Here is a 14,155-nt window from a genome sequence, read left to right as displayed (position 1 = left end):
GGAATTCTTCTCGTTTGTCCTTTTGATGCCTTAACGCTCCAAAAATGGTCAAAACAGTAATGTTGAGGCTTACATTCAGGAGTTTAGGACTTACCCAACAGCACTAAGTTTGGACAAATTTGTCATTTAGTTTACTTTTTGAAATTATCTGAACCCAATATGTCGCATTAGAAAAATTCTAATAGACAAGCACCACTGAGGATGGTGAGAAATGAGTCTGGAGAAAGGTTTTGAAAGTGGAAACATGCTGTCATTTGTGAAATAGTTGGGTAATAACTGAACTTAAAACACAAACATCGATGTTTATGTACCAGAAACGGAACTAAGGGTTTTCTCTTTAGATTTCTGCTAATCATTAGGCATCATTTAAAAACATAAATGAGTTCCCCTGAAGGAGGGATTCGGTGGGTGTGAATTTCTGATTCTCTGGGTGAAGCCACATGCAAGGTCGTCGGATTCATGAGTTCCCGTTATGCCAGCGTGCAGTTGTCGGACAACACTGTGCTGTGTTTTTGTCGAGCCATGTGGTGCTGCCACCACAACAACAGCCCCCCCTCACACACCAGCGCTTTTTTTTTGTGTAGGTGGGGTGGGGGGTGGTGGACTAACCTACATTTGTTCCCAGACAAAAACCCAGAGGGATAAAGGAAAATAAATGCTCCCGTGTATGCTAAAAATAAGTCTGGTGGGTTTTTGTTTTGATTGTTTAATACAGCAATATAGTTAACCCGATGTCCTTCTCCAATACATTAAAAGCATCTGTCAAGAAAATAATCTGAATCTGAATTCATAATACATTCATATATATATATATATATATATATATATACTTAAATACAAAATGAAAATATATCATTAGAGGATTTAAAAAAGCAGCTTTTCTTTACAGTTAGCAATTTAACATACTTAATTCTAAATCAAAACACCAGAAAATGAGTCAATGTCCAAAGAAGCGTGAAGAAGAAAACAAAAACTGTAAAACTGGACTGGACAGAGCATGCTCACTGGACCACTTTTAATCCAACAGTTGTTGAGTATTTTGTAGCATGGAGGGAAAAGATCCTTCAAGCACCTCAAAATTACAGTTATACAAGGTAAAGATCCATAAAAAGAAGATATAACAGCTGCTTTGTGCAAATACACAGTGGTCCACAGACTGGGACTTTTTCCAGTGTTGTTACAACAAAACATGGATAGTCGTGGGACAACAAGTTACACAAGAAATAAATAAGTTGTCTGCTTTACCATCTTCAAATATACTTTTTAAAAGATATTTATGCATGTATACTGACAGTAAAGTACAAAAAGGCTTAGGTAAGGGATTACAATACCCTGTCAAACACAGCTGGGTTTCATCACAATCAGACATTAGGTTCACAAGGATTTCTGTAATAACATTGTGGTGTTATCATAACAGCGTGTTCGCGATTTGAAATTTGGAATTGTAATGTTTATGTAGGAGTGAATCAAATCTAGAGCTATGACTAATCAAGTAATGTCAACTGAAAAGAATTATTCAATTTGATACCGTTTTTAATTACATATTTCCACAAAACAGGCAAAATGTAAATCAAATAAAAACATTTACATGTAAAAATAATTGATACTAAACAATACAGTGGACTCAGTAACTTAAGCTACAAGTTAGTTTAAAAAAATGCTTCCCATTTTCTCCTTTTTGACTCCTTCCCGTTATTGTCTAAAATAAAATTATTTTATTTCTCCTCACCAAAATATCCTGGAACAGCCAAATTAAGCCAGTTTAAGTAACATTGGTGGGTTTTTTACGCCAGCTTTTTCTTTAGCTGTTACCTAGCTAAAGCTAACATTTGCCATTTAAAAAAAAAAGTCTGTTTTTCTGGTAACAGCAGCAAAAAAAATTCAAACAAAGTTAACTGGTTAACTTTGTTTGAATGGTCACATCAAACCAACATTTCTCTTTGTAACATTAGTGTCTTATGGTCATGTTAATAGTGTTCACGTATTAGTTCCTACATTTGCAAGGATTTTAAAGATTTAAAGGTCCATAAACTTTAAGTCATAAACACAATGTTGTTATCACAACGACTTAGAAGTCTGAAGTTCCATCTGAAAGGAAAGAAATCTGAAATTTAATTTTACATTTACAATTACATTTTTTAACTTGTAAGCTAGTTGAAAAGTAAAGTAACATTAGCCAATTTTCTTGTGTGTTTTAGTTTTGGGGGGGGGGGGACTTTTGCTTAAAAAAAATGTTAGACTCATCTTATTAAATTCTTCTCTTTTTAAAAACAATATTCAAAAAAAATGTCAATCATTATAACTGCATGTTTTCTAGGAAAGCTTGTTTCTGACTTTTTTACTATCCATAAATTAAAATTTCAGGTTAGCTTCTAGAGAGGAGTCAACATTTGAAGTTGGGTATCTAATAATTTTAACTTAAAAGTAAATCAAAATTTTTAAATAATACAGAAATTTTAACTTACTTTTCATTGGCTATGTTTGTTTGGTGTTTGTTTGTTTGTTATTTGTTTAAAAAAAAAAATCAAGCAATCAATAATGTTCCTTATAATATTCTTTTTCTCAAGCTAGCTAAAAAGTAGCATTAGCTTGCTAAATTTGATGATGTTAGCGACTATTATAAAGAAGGTTTTGTTTTGATTTTTTCATTTAAAATCAGTCCTGTTAAATTAAAAACGATAATTCTGATTCATTACCACTTGATTTGCTGTTGCAAGTGATACGTTATATTTCACGCTGTTACTGCATTAACCACAATGTTACCACAGGGGACTGGTAAACGGGATCCAGACTGCATTTAAAATGTGTACCATTAAAACTTTCAAGGGACCACAGATCATGCTTTTCCATTCAATGCTGTGACTTATGTTTTCTATATATATTTTACTTAATGTCATTTCTCAGCAAAATAGTCACCTTTTTAGACAAACTGTATAAATATGCAGCACAGAGTGAACACTGCAAACTCCAGAACAGCATCTCTAGTGTCTCACAGGAAAGCATCCAGCAATACAAACGGCAGCAGTGAGAAAGAGGCGGTCAGACATAATAATGCAACCTGCTGAATTTTCTGGCTTTGATCAAAAGCAGTGGCAGTCTCTGCCTCACAGTGGTTATGGACTGTACAGTTAACACAAAGGCAGTGTCTGCCTCCTTGTTTGGGATGCGCCCCGCAAATATGATGCTGGAAAAAAGTGCCAGAAACACCAACTTATGGCTGTATATTTCAGATGGCTCTCATTTGATTTTGAATAGAGATTTACTATCCTTCATGAAACTAGCGCTCACTCTGTCGGCCCCCAAGCTTCACAATCAGAGGATGACACAGAAACAGAGTCAATGAAGATTTCCGGGGGTGTCAGTTGTCACGGTTTGACTGCAGTGGCAGGTTCAGGACAGGCTGGGGTGGATGCTGGTGCCGGCTGAGCCAATGTGGAGAACCAGGTGGACATGGCCGTCTTGGCGCTGGTCAATGCTCCTCCCACTGACTGACCTGAGAGTGGAAAATAGAGAATTTCACTTTACTTTTTTGTTTTTCCTACAGTGACACCAGAACGATTTCTTACAGTAGACATTTGATTACTTAATAAGGGCAAAGTCATGGTTACAGCTAGGTCTGTAAGTGTTTCTACAGTCTTTTATAAAACTTCATTCAGTTTGGTATTTAAACACTTAAAAGCATGCTGTGTTTGACAGAGATCAGGTAACTAAGTCTCTGAAGAATACTCAATTTCTTTACCCTTTAGAAACTCTTGGGTTGCTTTTGCGGTTTGCTTTGGTTCATTATCACTTTGTACTTTACTGCTTGGTGTTTACCTTACAATATAAATTCCCTTGAGAGCTACTCTTGTGGTAATTTGGCAATACATAAATAAAAGCAAGCTGAAATTGAAGTGAAGGTTCCATTTCCTGGTTCCATGCCATAAGTCAGGGGTGGGGGAACTCCAGGCCTCAAGGGCCGCAGGTTTTAGATGTGTGTTTGATCCAACACAGCTGATTTAAATGGCTAAACTACCTCCTTAACATGTCGTGAAGTTCTCCAGAGGCCTGTTGATGAACTAATCATTTGATTCAGGTGTGTTGACCCAGGGTGATATCTAAAGGACACTGGCCCTTGAAAGCCTGGAGCTCCCCATTCCTGCCATAAGTCTTTCAAGTCTTATGTGGCGTTCCTGTTTTTGAGTGTAACTGGTGTTTTTTGCCCCTTGTTGTCAACTTTCTGTATTTATATTTGCCTTTGACAATGATATGCATACCTCCTCAAAAATGCTTCATTTGGTTGTATTTTGTAAAAGGTTTTTCTGAACCATGGAATTCTGTGATCATCCACTTCAGTGGTTTTCCAGGCCTTTTGGTGATGCTGAGCCAGCCCGTCTGCTTTTTAGGAATGTGCCACATTGTTGGATCTCTCTAATAGATTTATTTTTCAGCCTAATGATGGCCTACTTCACTTGTACTGTCATCTCTTTGGGGCTCAAACTGAAAGCTGAATTAAAGCTCAAAGTTTGCACTTTAATGACATGTTGACTGGTAACAGTTTGATCTGGGTTTAACTGAGCAGCTGCCTTACCGACTGCCTTCCCAGTCTGGACTACACTGCGACTGGTTGTCATCATGGCGTTTCCGATCTTCTTCCCTCGCTCGCTGTTCTGCACCGAGCTGCAAAGAGAAAACAAAAGGTTCACAAACGCCCAGAACAAGCAGTCTCTTTTCATCTCCCTGTCTACAATCTGACACTAAAGGAATTCTTCCTCCTTTCCAGGAAAGAAACCACATAAACGTGCTGTTGCTCAATGTTGCACAAACCTGTTATAGAGGATTATGTAACAGCAAAGAGGCTGAGCATCAGTCACAGGTGGTGAATGTGATGATCGGAGCTGACCCAACAGCGGAAACAAGACGACTAAGTTTCACAACAAATGTAGGGCTAAATGCGGCCGCGCCTAGCTTTATCTGAACAGCAGCTTGGCGCGAATCCAGCACACAACCTTTCACGCGGATCCCCGCTGACCTGACATTCAGCAGGAATCTCACTCCTGCATCATCTGGGCAAACAGCGGCGTAGTTAAAAAAGACGATGGGGATATATGTCAGCAGCTGCAGAGAGCAGACGTCTGTCACTCACGCCTCTAATCAGCCGTATCATCTGAACATAAACTCACTGTCAAGTTTACTACACGTGAAAATCAAACCAGAGGCCCGCAACGCCGAGGTTTGGGATGCACTTACAGGTGATGTGATTACGTCACTGGATTTCAACACACTCACATATGTTCTGTGAGCCAACAAGTCTCAATTTGTCTTATTTATGTTTATGTTATGTTAAATAAAATGCTTGAGGAAAACAAGAAAATCTTTAAGACAGAATTTAATGAATATGAAGGCAGGCTCTCGCTTTTATTCTCCATATTTATGGCCATATTTAACCTAAAAGACTGCGATTCAGACTACAAGTCTGCAGGGACTTATTAAAAAAGGTTTTTATAAAACTTTTTATCCTCATATAACTGATTTTTTTCCCCCCTAAATGTGTGACTTCTTTCCCGTCACAAAATCGTGACTTTCTTCCTCAATAACTTGTTACTTTTTTATGCTTCACTTGACTTCTTTCTCTTCTAAAGTTTGACAATTTAAAAAAACTTTAAAAAACCCCTCAATTTATGTCTTAATAATGATAAATTTGCAGTCTGGGAATTTTTCTTGTCCATCTTTGGTTTATTTATTAACTCATTTTTAAAAAAGTTCAAATATGTGAGTTTCTTTTCCTCATAAATTTGTGACATTTCTGTAATATAACCCATCCTCTCCTGGGAGCTTCCTCCCTTTTTGGCCCTATTATGTCAAGTGTAATACACATCAAAAGGCAGAGAAAATAAACTAAATCAATGCAATAACTGTGAATATTAAAGCAAACATTCAAGATTTCCACTAAGAAAAACTGCTGCCAAGATTCAGAGTGGCTCTGAGAGGCCTGCAGGATGTAAAGTCTACATATGAAACCTAAAACCAAACAGAAAATGAGACGTGTGCGTAGTGCCATCATTCCTTCAAACCACACAGAGCCAGAGTAGCATCGACGTGACACCGCTCTCCGCAGAAGCAGAGCAGAGCGTCAACTTTGCGGCATCTTGGAGTCAGACGGCAGCGCCCTGCAGCGCTGTCGCCTGCAAGTGGATCTGCCAAACAAGCTGCGGTTGCTAAGCCCATGTTGCTAGGATCAATAATCCAGCTTTGTGGCTGCTCATTTCCTCGGCAGGAACCTCTCCTCGCTGTGCTTCTTTTTGGCTAAAGTAGAGGATCTGCTGACGGACAATCCCAGCAGGGCAGTTGGGTCACGCAAGTTAAAGCAACGGAATATAAGTGAGAGTAGAAGTTTCCTAAATGAACAAAATAAAATAAAATCTGTTTGTTTTATATTTTCAGCACCCCATTTGTTACCATCACCGACTCAACAGTGCCACCAGTAGTCAAATTAAAAAAATTTAAATAAAAAAAATCTGCAAAGCTTGCAAAATTAGCAGCTGTCTTTAATGTTTGGATGATTGTTGTTGTTTAATCATCTTTTGTATATGACTGTATTGCAGCACATTGTTCCCAGGGTTTCTTGGAGACCATATTTAGTATAAATCTAGAAAAATAAAATATATCAGTAAGAGTAAAATATATGAGTAAGGGACAAAAGCACCATTAATTTATTTATTTTGGTCTTGCAAACGTCCCTGTTAACAAAGCTTATCCTGATGCAAGTGTCTAACGTCCATTAGCACTGCTAACAATTCCTGTCATGTTGGATTTGAGACTATTTTAAACATTCTGACACTAAACAAAGCTTTTTTTAAACTTAATCCATATAATCTCCTTTATATGAATGTGGGTTAATTTACCATCACAGTCGTCTGTTGACATGTGCTGTTATGACAATTTCTTATGGTCAAAATGTGTCCGAACAATAATTTCACAACTTTTACATTCGTTTCATGTAGAGAAATTGTGGAAATATGCGGTTCCTTTGTTTTGATATTATCGGCTTTCATATTAACAAGAAAGTATTCCTGTAGAAAATATGATGTAAAATTTAAAAAACTTTTTAAAGCCTTAACCATGAAATAATTACCAAAAGAAACATTTTTTGAGAACTGAGTGTTTATTGAACCTTCCGATTGGTCTTTAAAATAAATGAAATATTAATTTGCATATATGAGTGTTCATTTGTATCATATTTGCTACAGTGGGCATTTTTTGTAAGTTAATAATTACAAAATATATTGTGGAATTTATTTTGGTTTTCAGTGGGGAAAAAGAAAAGCCAGAACACGATTTGCTTTAAAGGGCTCGTTTTGAATTTGTCACTTTTTCCTTATAAAATTCGTTACTTCTTTCTCACAAATTTTAAAACAAAAGAAGAAACCTGTGATTTCTTTCCTCGTAAGTCTGTGGCTTTCACCTTGAGAATTTCTGGCATTTTCTTTTTTTTTTTTTCCCCCCCTTCCAGGAAAATGTTGCAATTTTTCAGTTAAAAAAAACCCAAAACAAACAAAACACTTTCTTTTTTCTTTTTTAATTTGAGAATTTGTTACTTTTTCCTTGCAAATTCGTCTTTTTTTGTTAATTTGTTCCTTGTTTGGTACATGAACAACTGAATTCCTGATAAGTCACAAGTGATCCCATCTGGATATTCTTAGCCTGGTCGCTTGAGGGTTAAGGATGGCTCTTGACACTGGTTTAGTGGTTTATGTTTATTCATTACACATGATTAAGGAAACCTACTTAAGATCTTAAAGCTCACATATGATCAGAAATACATCAAAATTAGAGTATTAGTTTAATACTAATGAATACTAATGAACGAGATCCAGAATCACGGTTTTAAATGTTTTGCTCAAGATGAACTGCAGCACTGGAAAAAATCTTAACTTTGAATGTGTTCAGGGGAAATCTGGGTGAAATAATGGAAACTTTGTGGCTCACATGTAAACCTGCCACCCAGTTTCACACTGGTTTCCAGAAAGCCCAGAGCGTCTGTGTGCACTCTCCATCGAGCTGAGTGACCCAAAAAAACAGCTCCTTATATAGCAGAGCGCGGTACGCCAACAGTAAAGAATCAGTGTGTGTGTGCGTGTCTCTGCAGCCGTGCAGCTCATCACATGACTCTGTTTTCTGAGAGCATCTCTGCCACCGGCTGCTTTTTGTCCAATGCTGATGACAAGGGGACATGAAAAGAGTTGGCCTTTAGTAGCCCCCTCCTGGCACTTCAATAATACACATGCAACACAGCACATTCACAAGGAAGTCAAGCGTGGCACTGAGTCTTTCTCTTTCTTTAATCCAGTGATGAGCTGAGTGGAGTGCACAGACTTTTAAACTTTCCCAAGCAGTGGGATACATCAGGCTCGTCACCGTCTGCCCCACTAACCCCAGTCCCCCCCTCTTCCCCAGCCGTGATGTCTCAAGTTGCAGTAAAACAGCTCTGTGTTTACCGATGCAGGGAAACACAGGGGGAGAGCTTTCTGCTGATTCTCCAGCTGATGAGAAGCACCAAGGCAGCTCTTTGGGGTCAGGAGAATGTCCCGAGACTGACGGACACCAAATAAATAAATAAAAGGTCACCGATGACACATGTTACTAAAGAAAACACAACAAGCTTTCTTGGTATGATAGAACATTTTAATATGCTGTTTTATTGGCTGGTGTGACTCATAGCTGTCTTGGCCGATACAACGCAGCAGGTTGCAAAACACTTGTGACTTCTAATCTACTGATTCATGTTTCTCAATACAAATTGTCCTCCTGTTTTTTTGTTGTTTTTTTTAATCTTTTATGCCTGCACATGAATTTCCACTCCTTATTTTTCTGACTGAGCACAATTTTTCAGCTGCACAGTCTCATATGTACTGATATATCTACACAAAATGAATATTTTCTACAATTAAAAGGAGAAACAGGAAGTTGGGGGGATTGGGTGGTGAAGTGTTCACACGGTTCACACCAAAGACCAGAGTTTGCGTCATTTATGTCAGAGGTTTTTGCATTTCTACTTGAAGTTTCCAAGTTAAAATACTAAAACTTATTAAACATCGTCATAATGCTACGTTTTCTGTGGAAAAAAGAAGATTTTGAAGACTTGGTTATGTTTAGGAAAAAGTACAGCGCATACTACTCATTTTAAAGCTCTGTTTTCTTGGTTACCATGGTGATACTAAAGCATCTGGACAACATGTGTCCTGCAGACACTAAATATACTTCCTATTGGAAGTTTTTATTTCACAATAAATAAATAAATAACTGAATAAATAAAATGACACAATATGTTCTCACAAACACAAATAATCATCCTGTTTTTTTGTGACTATTTTAATTTTTTGCTTTGGCTTCTTTATACTTAATATTTTATATTGCATGTGTAAAAATACTCGTTCAGTGTTTCTATTGTATTTGTTTTTATTTATTTATTTTCTACTAAAAGACAACTCTCGCGCGTTCTTGATTCAATAACTGTAATACATCGGTGACCTTTCTCATCCTATTTAGTGCCACTTGATATTTGATTCTGATGTCTTTACGGAAATAAACAGTTGCAAAGATTTTGTTCATAGTAAACGGAGATGTTCACAAATCTAAATATAGCAGCCGTACTGGAAGCGCTCCAGAGGTTAACGGGAACGTGATCCTAATCGGGACACCTGCCAAATTTAAATCAAGTCATTTCTATGGGCCGATTACCAGAAAATCTTCCTGCGCAGTCTGCAGAGTCACTGCTCCGATTCTCAAAAAGTATTTTAAAAATTATTCAATAATTTATGATTTTTTTAAACTGCAAAATATGTTTTATTATATTTAATGAATTTTAATTTGAAATTTTGCTAATTTTACATTATTTTCAATTTATACGTTTTATAATTTTTCAAAGTAAATGTGCTAAAAGTGCGCAGGGGTGTCTGTTGATCTAGTAGAAGTCTCCTGATTGGATGCTGTGCAGTTACACTAATCTAACCCTGTGCTGTTTGTCTGTGTGTTTGTTTACTGAAGCATTACGACAAATTTCTCAGGGGCCATGTCACCAAACACCAGAGGGTAAAGCGAGAACTTTGGGTATGACAGCCAAGCAGATCCTACCATGAAGCTAAGTTAGGGACCTAGACACTCTCCACTGTGTGTGTGTGTTTGTGGTGGGAAGGCATTTATCTGAAGCGTAACACTAGACGCGGCACTCCAGCTGTGGACGGAGTCGCCTTTCATCCACACTTCCTGGAATGAAACTGGAGCTGAGGCTGAAGAAGTCTCTGGCTCCGTTTTTGAGAATGAAACTCACTCATAATTAATGACTCCGGCTGATATGAGACCCTCGCTGCCACTGCAACCCCCGACCCGAGACGACTCTGACCGCTGAGCTGCTATATCCATCCAAGCGACGCGCTGCCTGCTGCTCCTTGTCATATACTGTATTCATAAAGTATTCACAGCTGGGGTGTTTGGGTGCACTGAGCCTGACAGCCATTGGAAATTTAATCATCAGTGGGTCTAAAAACAGACGCTAAAATTTTAAAAACACATTCTTCAGAGCTGGGACTCTCAATCTCCCATATTTTGACTTATTTTTACTTCATTTGGCATTTTAAGCAAACACTGTTTTACCATTTCCAGCTCCATATTTTCATCCTTGGACTTTTTTTAGAGTAACAATTGCATGATTCAAAGTTCAAAATAAACTTTATTTATATTTTACTGGGCCTTGGTGCAGACTCTCATATTATTGCCCGTCTGAAAAAAAAACTGATAACCCCTCATTGTGACATTACAGAGCCAACAGTAGAAAACACTGAAACTGCGTTTAGAGGAATCTGAAGCCTGAACCTTTGGCTCATAGGGTTTACCTACACAAACGCTGGCATCATTATTTGTAACTTTGGCCCTTTTTAAAAATAAACTGTCAAGATCTTTACGGTACAAATATATCAACTTTTGCATGTGTTAAAAATTAGACAGCTCCTTCAAAGTAAAAGCTAGAGGATTCAGCAAAAGTGGGAAGGATACCTAAAGTGTTACTTTAAGAAAAAAAAAAAAACGTCTGGCAGGGGGAACAAACAAGGAGAACTTATCTTAAAAATGCTCAGAATGTGCCTGGGGGGGTGATCTTGTATCACATCGTTGAGAAGACAAGTGGAAGAAGACCTGAAGCAGGCACAGAAGAGAACCACTCCTAGGCAGACCCTGATACACCCGCCCAGTATCTCAGCACGTATGCATAATGTAACGGTCAACAGTATTGAATGCAGAGTTTAGTACTAACAAAACATGTCTGAAGGTTCTCAGTCATTAAGGTCATCGTAGTCTTAGTAGCTTGGAAAGAAAAGCGTCTGGACTTGTTCAAGTTTCTTTTCACCTCTCATCCAAGAAGCTTCTTCAGTTCAGAGAGGAACTGGTGGAGAGTCCCAGATTTGTAAGCCCTATTGGGAGTGTCCCTCAGAGGGTCATCAGAATCAGAATATTTTATTGATCCTTAGGGGAAATTATTTTGGTTACAGTGCGTTCAGTGGTGCTTTTTGGTACTCAGTCTCTCACTGAACGTGCTCCTGTGACTGACCAGCATGTCATGGAGTGGGTGGGAGGTCTATTACACCTTAAGGGAGTCCAGCTATGGACCCCCTATTGATCTTGTACCTAATAACACAAGCCAAGGTGTGAAAATGGGAGTGCGTCACAATCAGCCAAGGTTTCGTGGGACCACTTGACAACTAAGGTCAAGGCGGGGCAAGGTCTCACGATGAGTACTCCTGCATCCTGCAGGTGTCACTTTACAAACTCTGTGTTTGGTTTAATAAAGAGGGAAAGTTCTGCAGATAGTCTTTAAGCAAGGCTTTAAAGACAGGAGCCCCATACTCTCTTGCTCCCTCTGCTGCTGCAGCTTTGACTTCTTCTAACCACCACTAGAGGGCAGCAACATACACGCTCTGAGCTGCAGAAAACAAGCGATGGGGTGAAGCTTCACCCTGCATCTTATCTGCTATTAAAACTAGATACAAATCCCTGATTTTTAGAAGAAAAAGAAAATAATAATAAGATAACATGAAATTGCACTCACTGTGAGAGTCGTAGCTTTACGTCGGCTACGCTGTACTGACCCTGGAACGGATGTCTACAACGGAGAAGATGGGATCATGAAAAACAAATAAGAAACATTCAAAAGCTGCAGGTAACAGAAGTCAGTCGCTCTCCTGTCCACCTACCCTGGGGTGACGGCGGTCATGCCGGGGTGCTTGTTGCTGTACCACACCCGGTAGTTGTGGGTGATCTTCCACGCTGTGACGAAAGGTGCCCCGTAATCTGCCAGCAGCCGCTCGCTATCTGAAAGGAAGAGATGGGAAACAAAGACATCAGTTACATGCAATATGGCAGCGCCAATCCTGACTAGTAAGGCATCTAAACAGGATGAGAGCTTTATGAGGTTTTTTTTAAGTTGTACTAGTTGGAAATAAAGTTAAAACCAACTATCAGATGTGGAAACAGCTAGAAATGCAGGATAGATTTATTTATCCCGCTCGTCTTGTCTGTTTTTCACACATTATTCTGTCTGTTGTGATTTAGTTGAAGACATTAAACCTAATATAAACGCCCCGTCCATTTCTAAATGCGTACAAGCTCCCACATGTGTTTTATGGAAGCATGTGATTGCTTGTAAGAGCCTTTCTATGTGTTTATTTTACACATTTATTGTGAACAGTTTTGATTGTCTTACCTTGCTGTAATGCAGAAGACAGTAAGGAGTGAAGGTAGAGGGTGAACTGGGCTCTGATCCACTCGTCTCCACCCTCCCAGCCCGTCCCGTCCAGGAAGACATCGTCGCGGTTCTCCGTCACGTGTTTGACCAAGTAGTCGGCGAAGCGCAGGTCTGCAGTGGTCAGACTCAACATCTTTCTGAGCTCGGGGTCTTGGATCTGGATACGAGCTTCTTCCACCTGAAGCAGTGAAGTATTAAAAAAAAAAAAAATTAAATACTTACATTTTAAAAAGTTAACACAACAGTTTCACACACACGGGACTTACTTCGACGATGCCGTCACTGAGGTGCCTCTGCTGACGGAAGAGGATGTTGGTTGCTCCGGCGACAAAGCCTCGCACCGTCACGTCTGACAGGAGGTGATGCTGCTGCAGCGCCATGTAGGGCAGGCACAGGTAACCCTGGAAACAAGAAAAGACAAAGGCCGCTGTGTTTATGACAGCCGTACACCTGCTTATCTCCACCCAGCTGTCTGAGCTGAGATTTTAATGGTTAATTATTAAACAATATTGATAAATTATAAAGTTGTGTCAAGAAGACATTTCTAATCAAAAAGGTGAAACAGGAACAGGTGCAATCAGGGTCACGCAGAAAACTTCAGAAAAGACTCACAAGAAGACGGCAATCGGCAAAAGTCCTCTCAGATTTAGGTCTGAGGGTTGCACCAATTCAAAGGAAACAGAATTTTTAACAGAAGTATTAATCGCTGCTGTTACCTTAGTGAAGATGGCGAGTGGCAGGCCGTACTGATCCTCCTCCAGACCTGACACCAGGCCCTGGGTGACCCCTCCCTGACCGGTGACTGCCTGCGGCTGCACTGTGATCGGCGTTCCGGGTTTGGAGTCAAATGTTTCCGGGAGCTCTGGCTCAGTCTCAGAAGGTGCCTCTTGCGGTCCACCTTCATCCAGCACGCTGGGGTCCAGAGTCTCCCACTCGCTCTCGGAGGACTCAGGAGAGATGCGTGAGGGCGGCTTGAGGTGGTGATTGTCGCCCTCTGAGCTATTCCCAGAGGATTCTGTGGCAGGCTGGGCCGTCTCCACCCCGAGGTCAAGGGCGGAGCTATCGATGTCGGTGACAGACACAGAGACGAACTCTTCGGCACCCGAGACACTCTCCACTAAACTCTGGTCCTCTGACACGCTGCTCTTAGGTCTGTAGTGGGACGAGTCCACCAGGCCGTGTTCGATCATGCCTGCACGAATGTCACAGCAAACACGTTCTATCAGTCTACTACTACAATTGCACCACAGGCTGCAAAGCCTTTCACACTGGAAGAGCACAAAGATATTTGCAGGACAGGTTTGCATAACATGAATGTGTCATATGCCTAACAGTTAGCCAAAAACGAAAATAATCACTAGAATGAGCATAAAGTCAAAA

General features: G+C 39.6%; 1 protein-coding gene across 3 annotated transcripts in view; it reads right to left on the bottom strand.

Annotated features, from left to right (window-relative positions):
- Positions 1-987: 987 nt before the first annotated feature.
- avl9 (AVL9 homolog (S. cerevisiase)) overlaps positions 988-14,155 on the bottom strand; it is a 27,096-nt gene continuing 13,928 nt past the window's right edge. For all 3 annotated transcript variants that reach the window (XM_082546425.1, XM_082546426.1, XM_082546424.1), the window contains 7 exons: positions 13,492-13,967; positions 13,042-13,176; positions 12,734-12,953; positions 12,225-12,342; positions 12,080-12,133; positions 4,571-4,659; positions 988-3,493 (listed from right to left, as the gene is read on the bottom strand). In XM_082546425.1, coding sequence (XP_082402551.1) covers positions 3,366-3,493; positions 4,571-4,659; positions 12,080-12,133; positions 12,225-12,342; positions 12,734-12,953; positions 13,042-13,176; positions 13,492-13,967 — 1,220 coding nt within the window. In that variant the 3' untranslated portion in view covers positions 988-3,365. The remainder of the gene's footprint in view (positions 3,494-4,570; positions 4,660-12,079; positions 12,134-12,224; positions 12,343-12,733; positions 12,954-13,041; positions 13,177-13,491; positions 13,968-14,155) is intronic.

This window comes from Aulonocara stuartgranti (assembly GCF_965226115.1).
Source record: "Aulonocara stuartgranti genome assembly, chromosome: 9".
Lineage (NCBI taxonomy): Eukaryota > Metazoa > Chordata > Actinopteri > Cichliformes > Cichlidae > Aulonocara > Aulonocara stuartgranti.
Note: the sequence above shows the minus strand (reverse complement) of the source record. Positions and strands in the feature narration are given on the sequence as shown.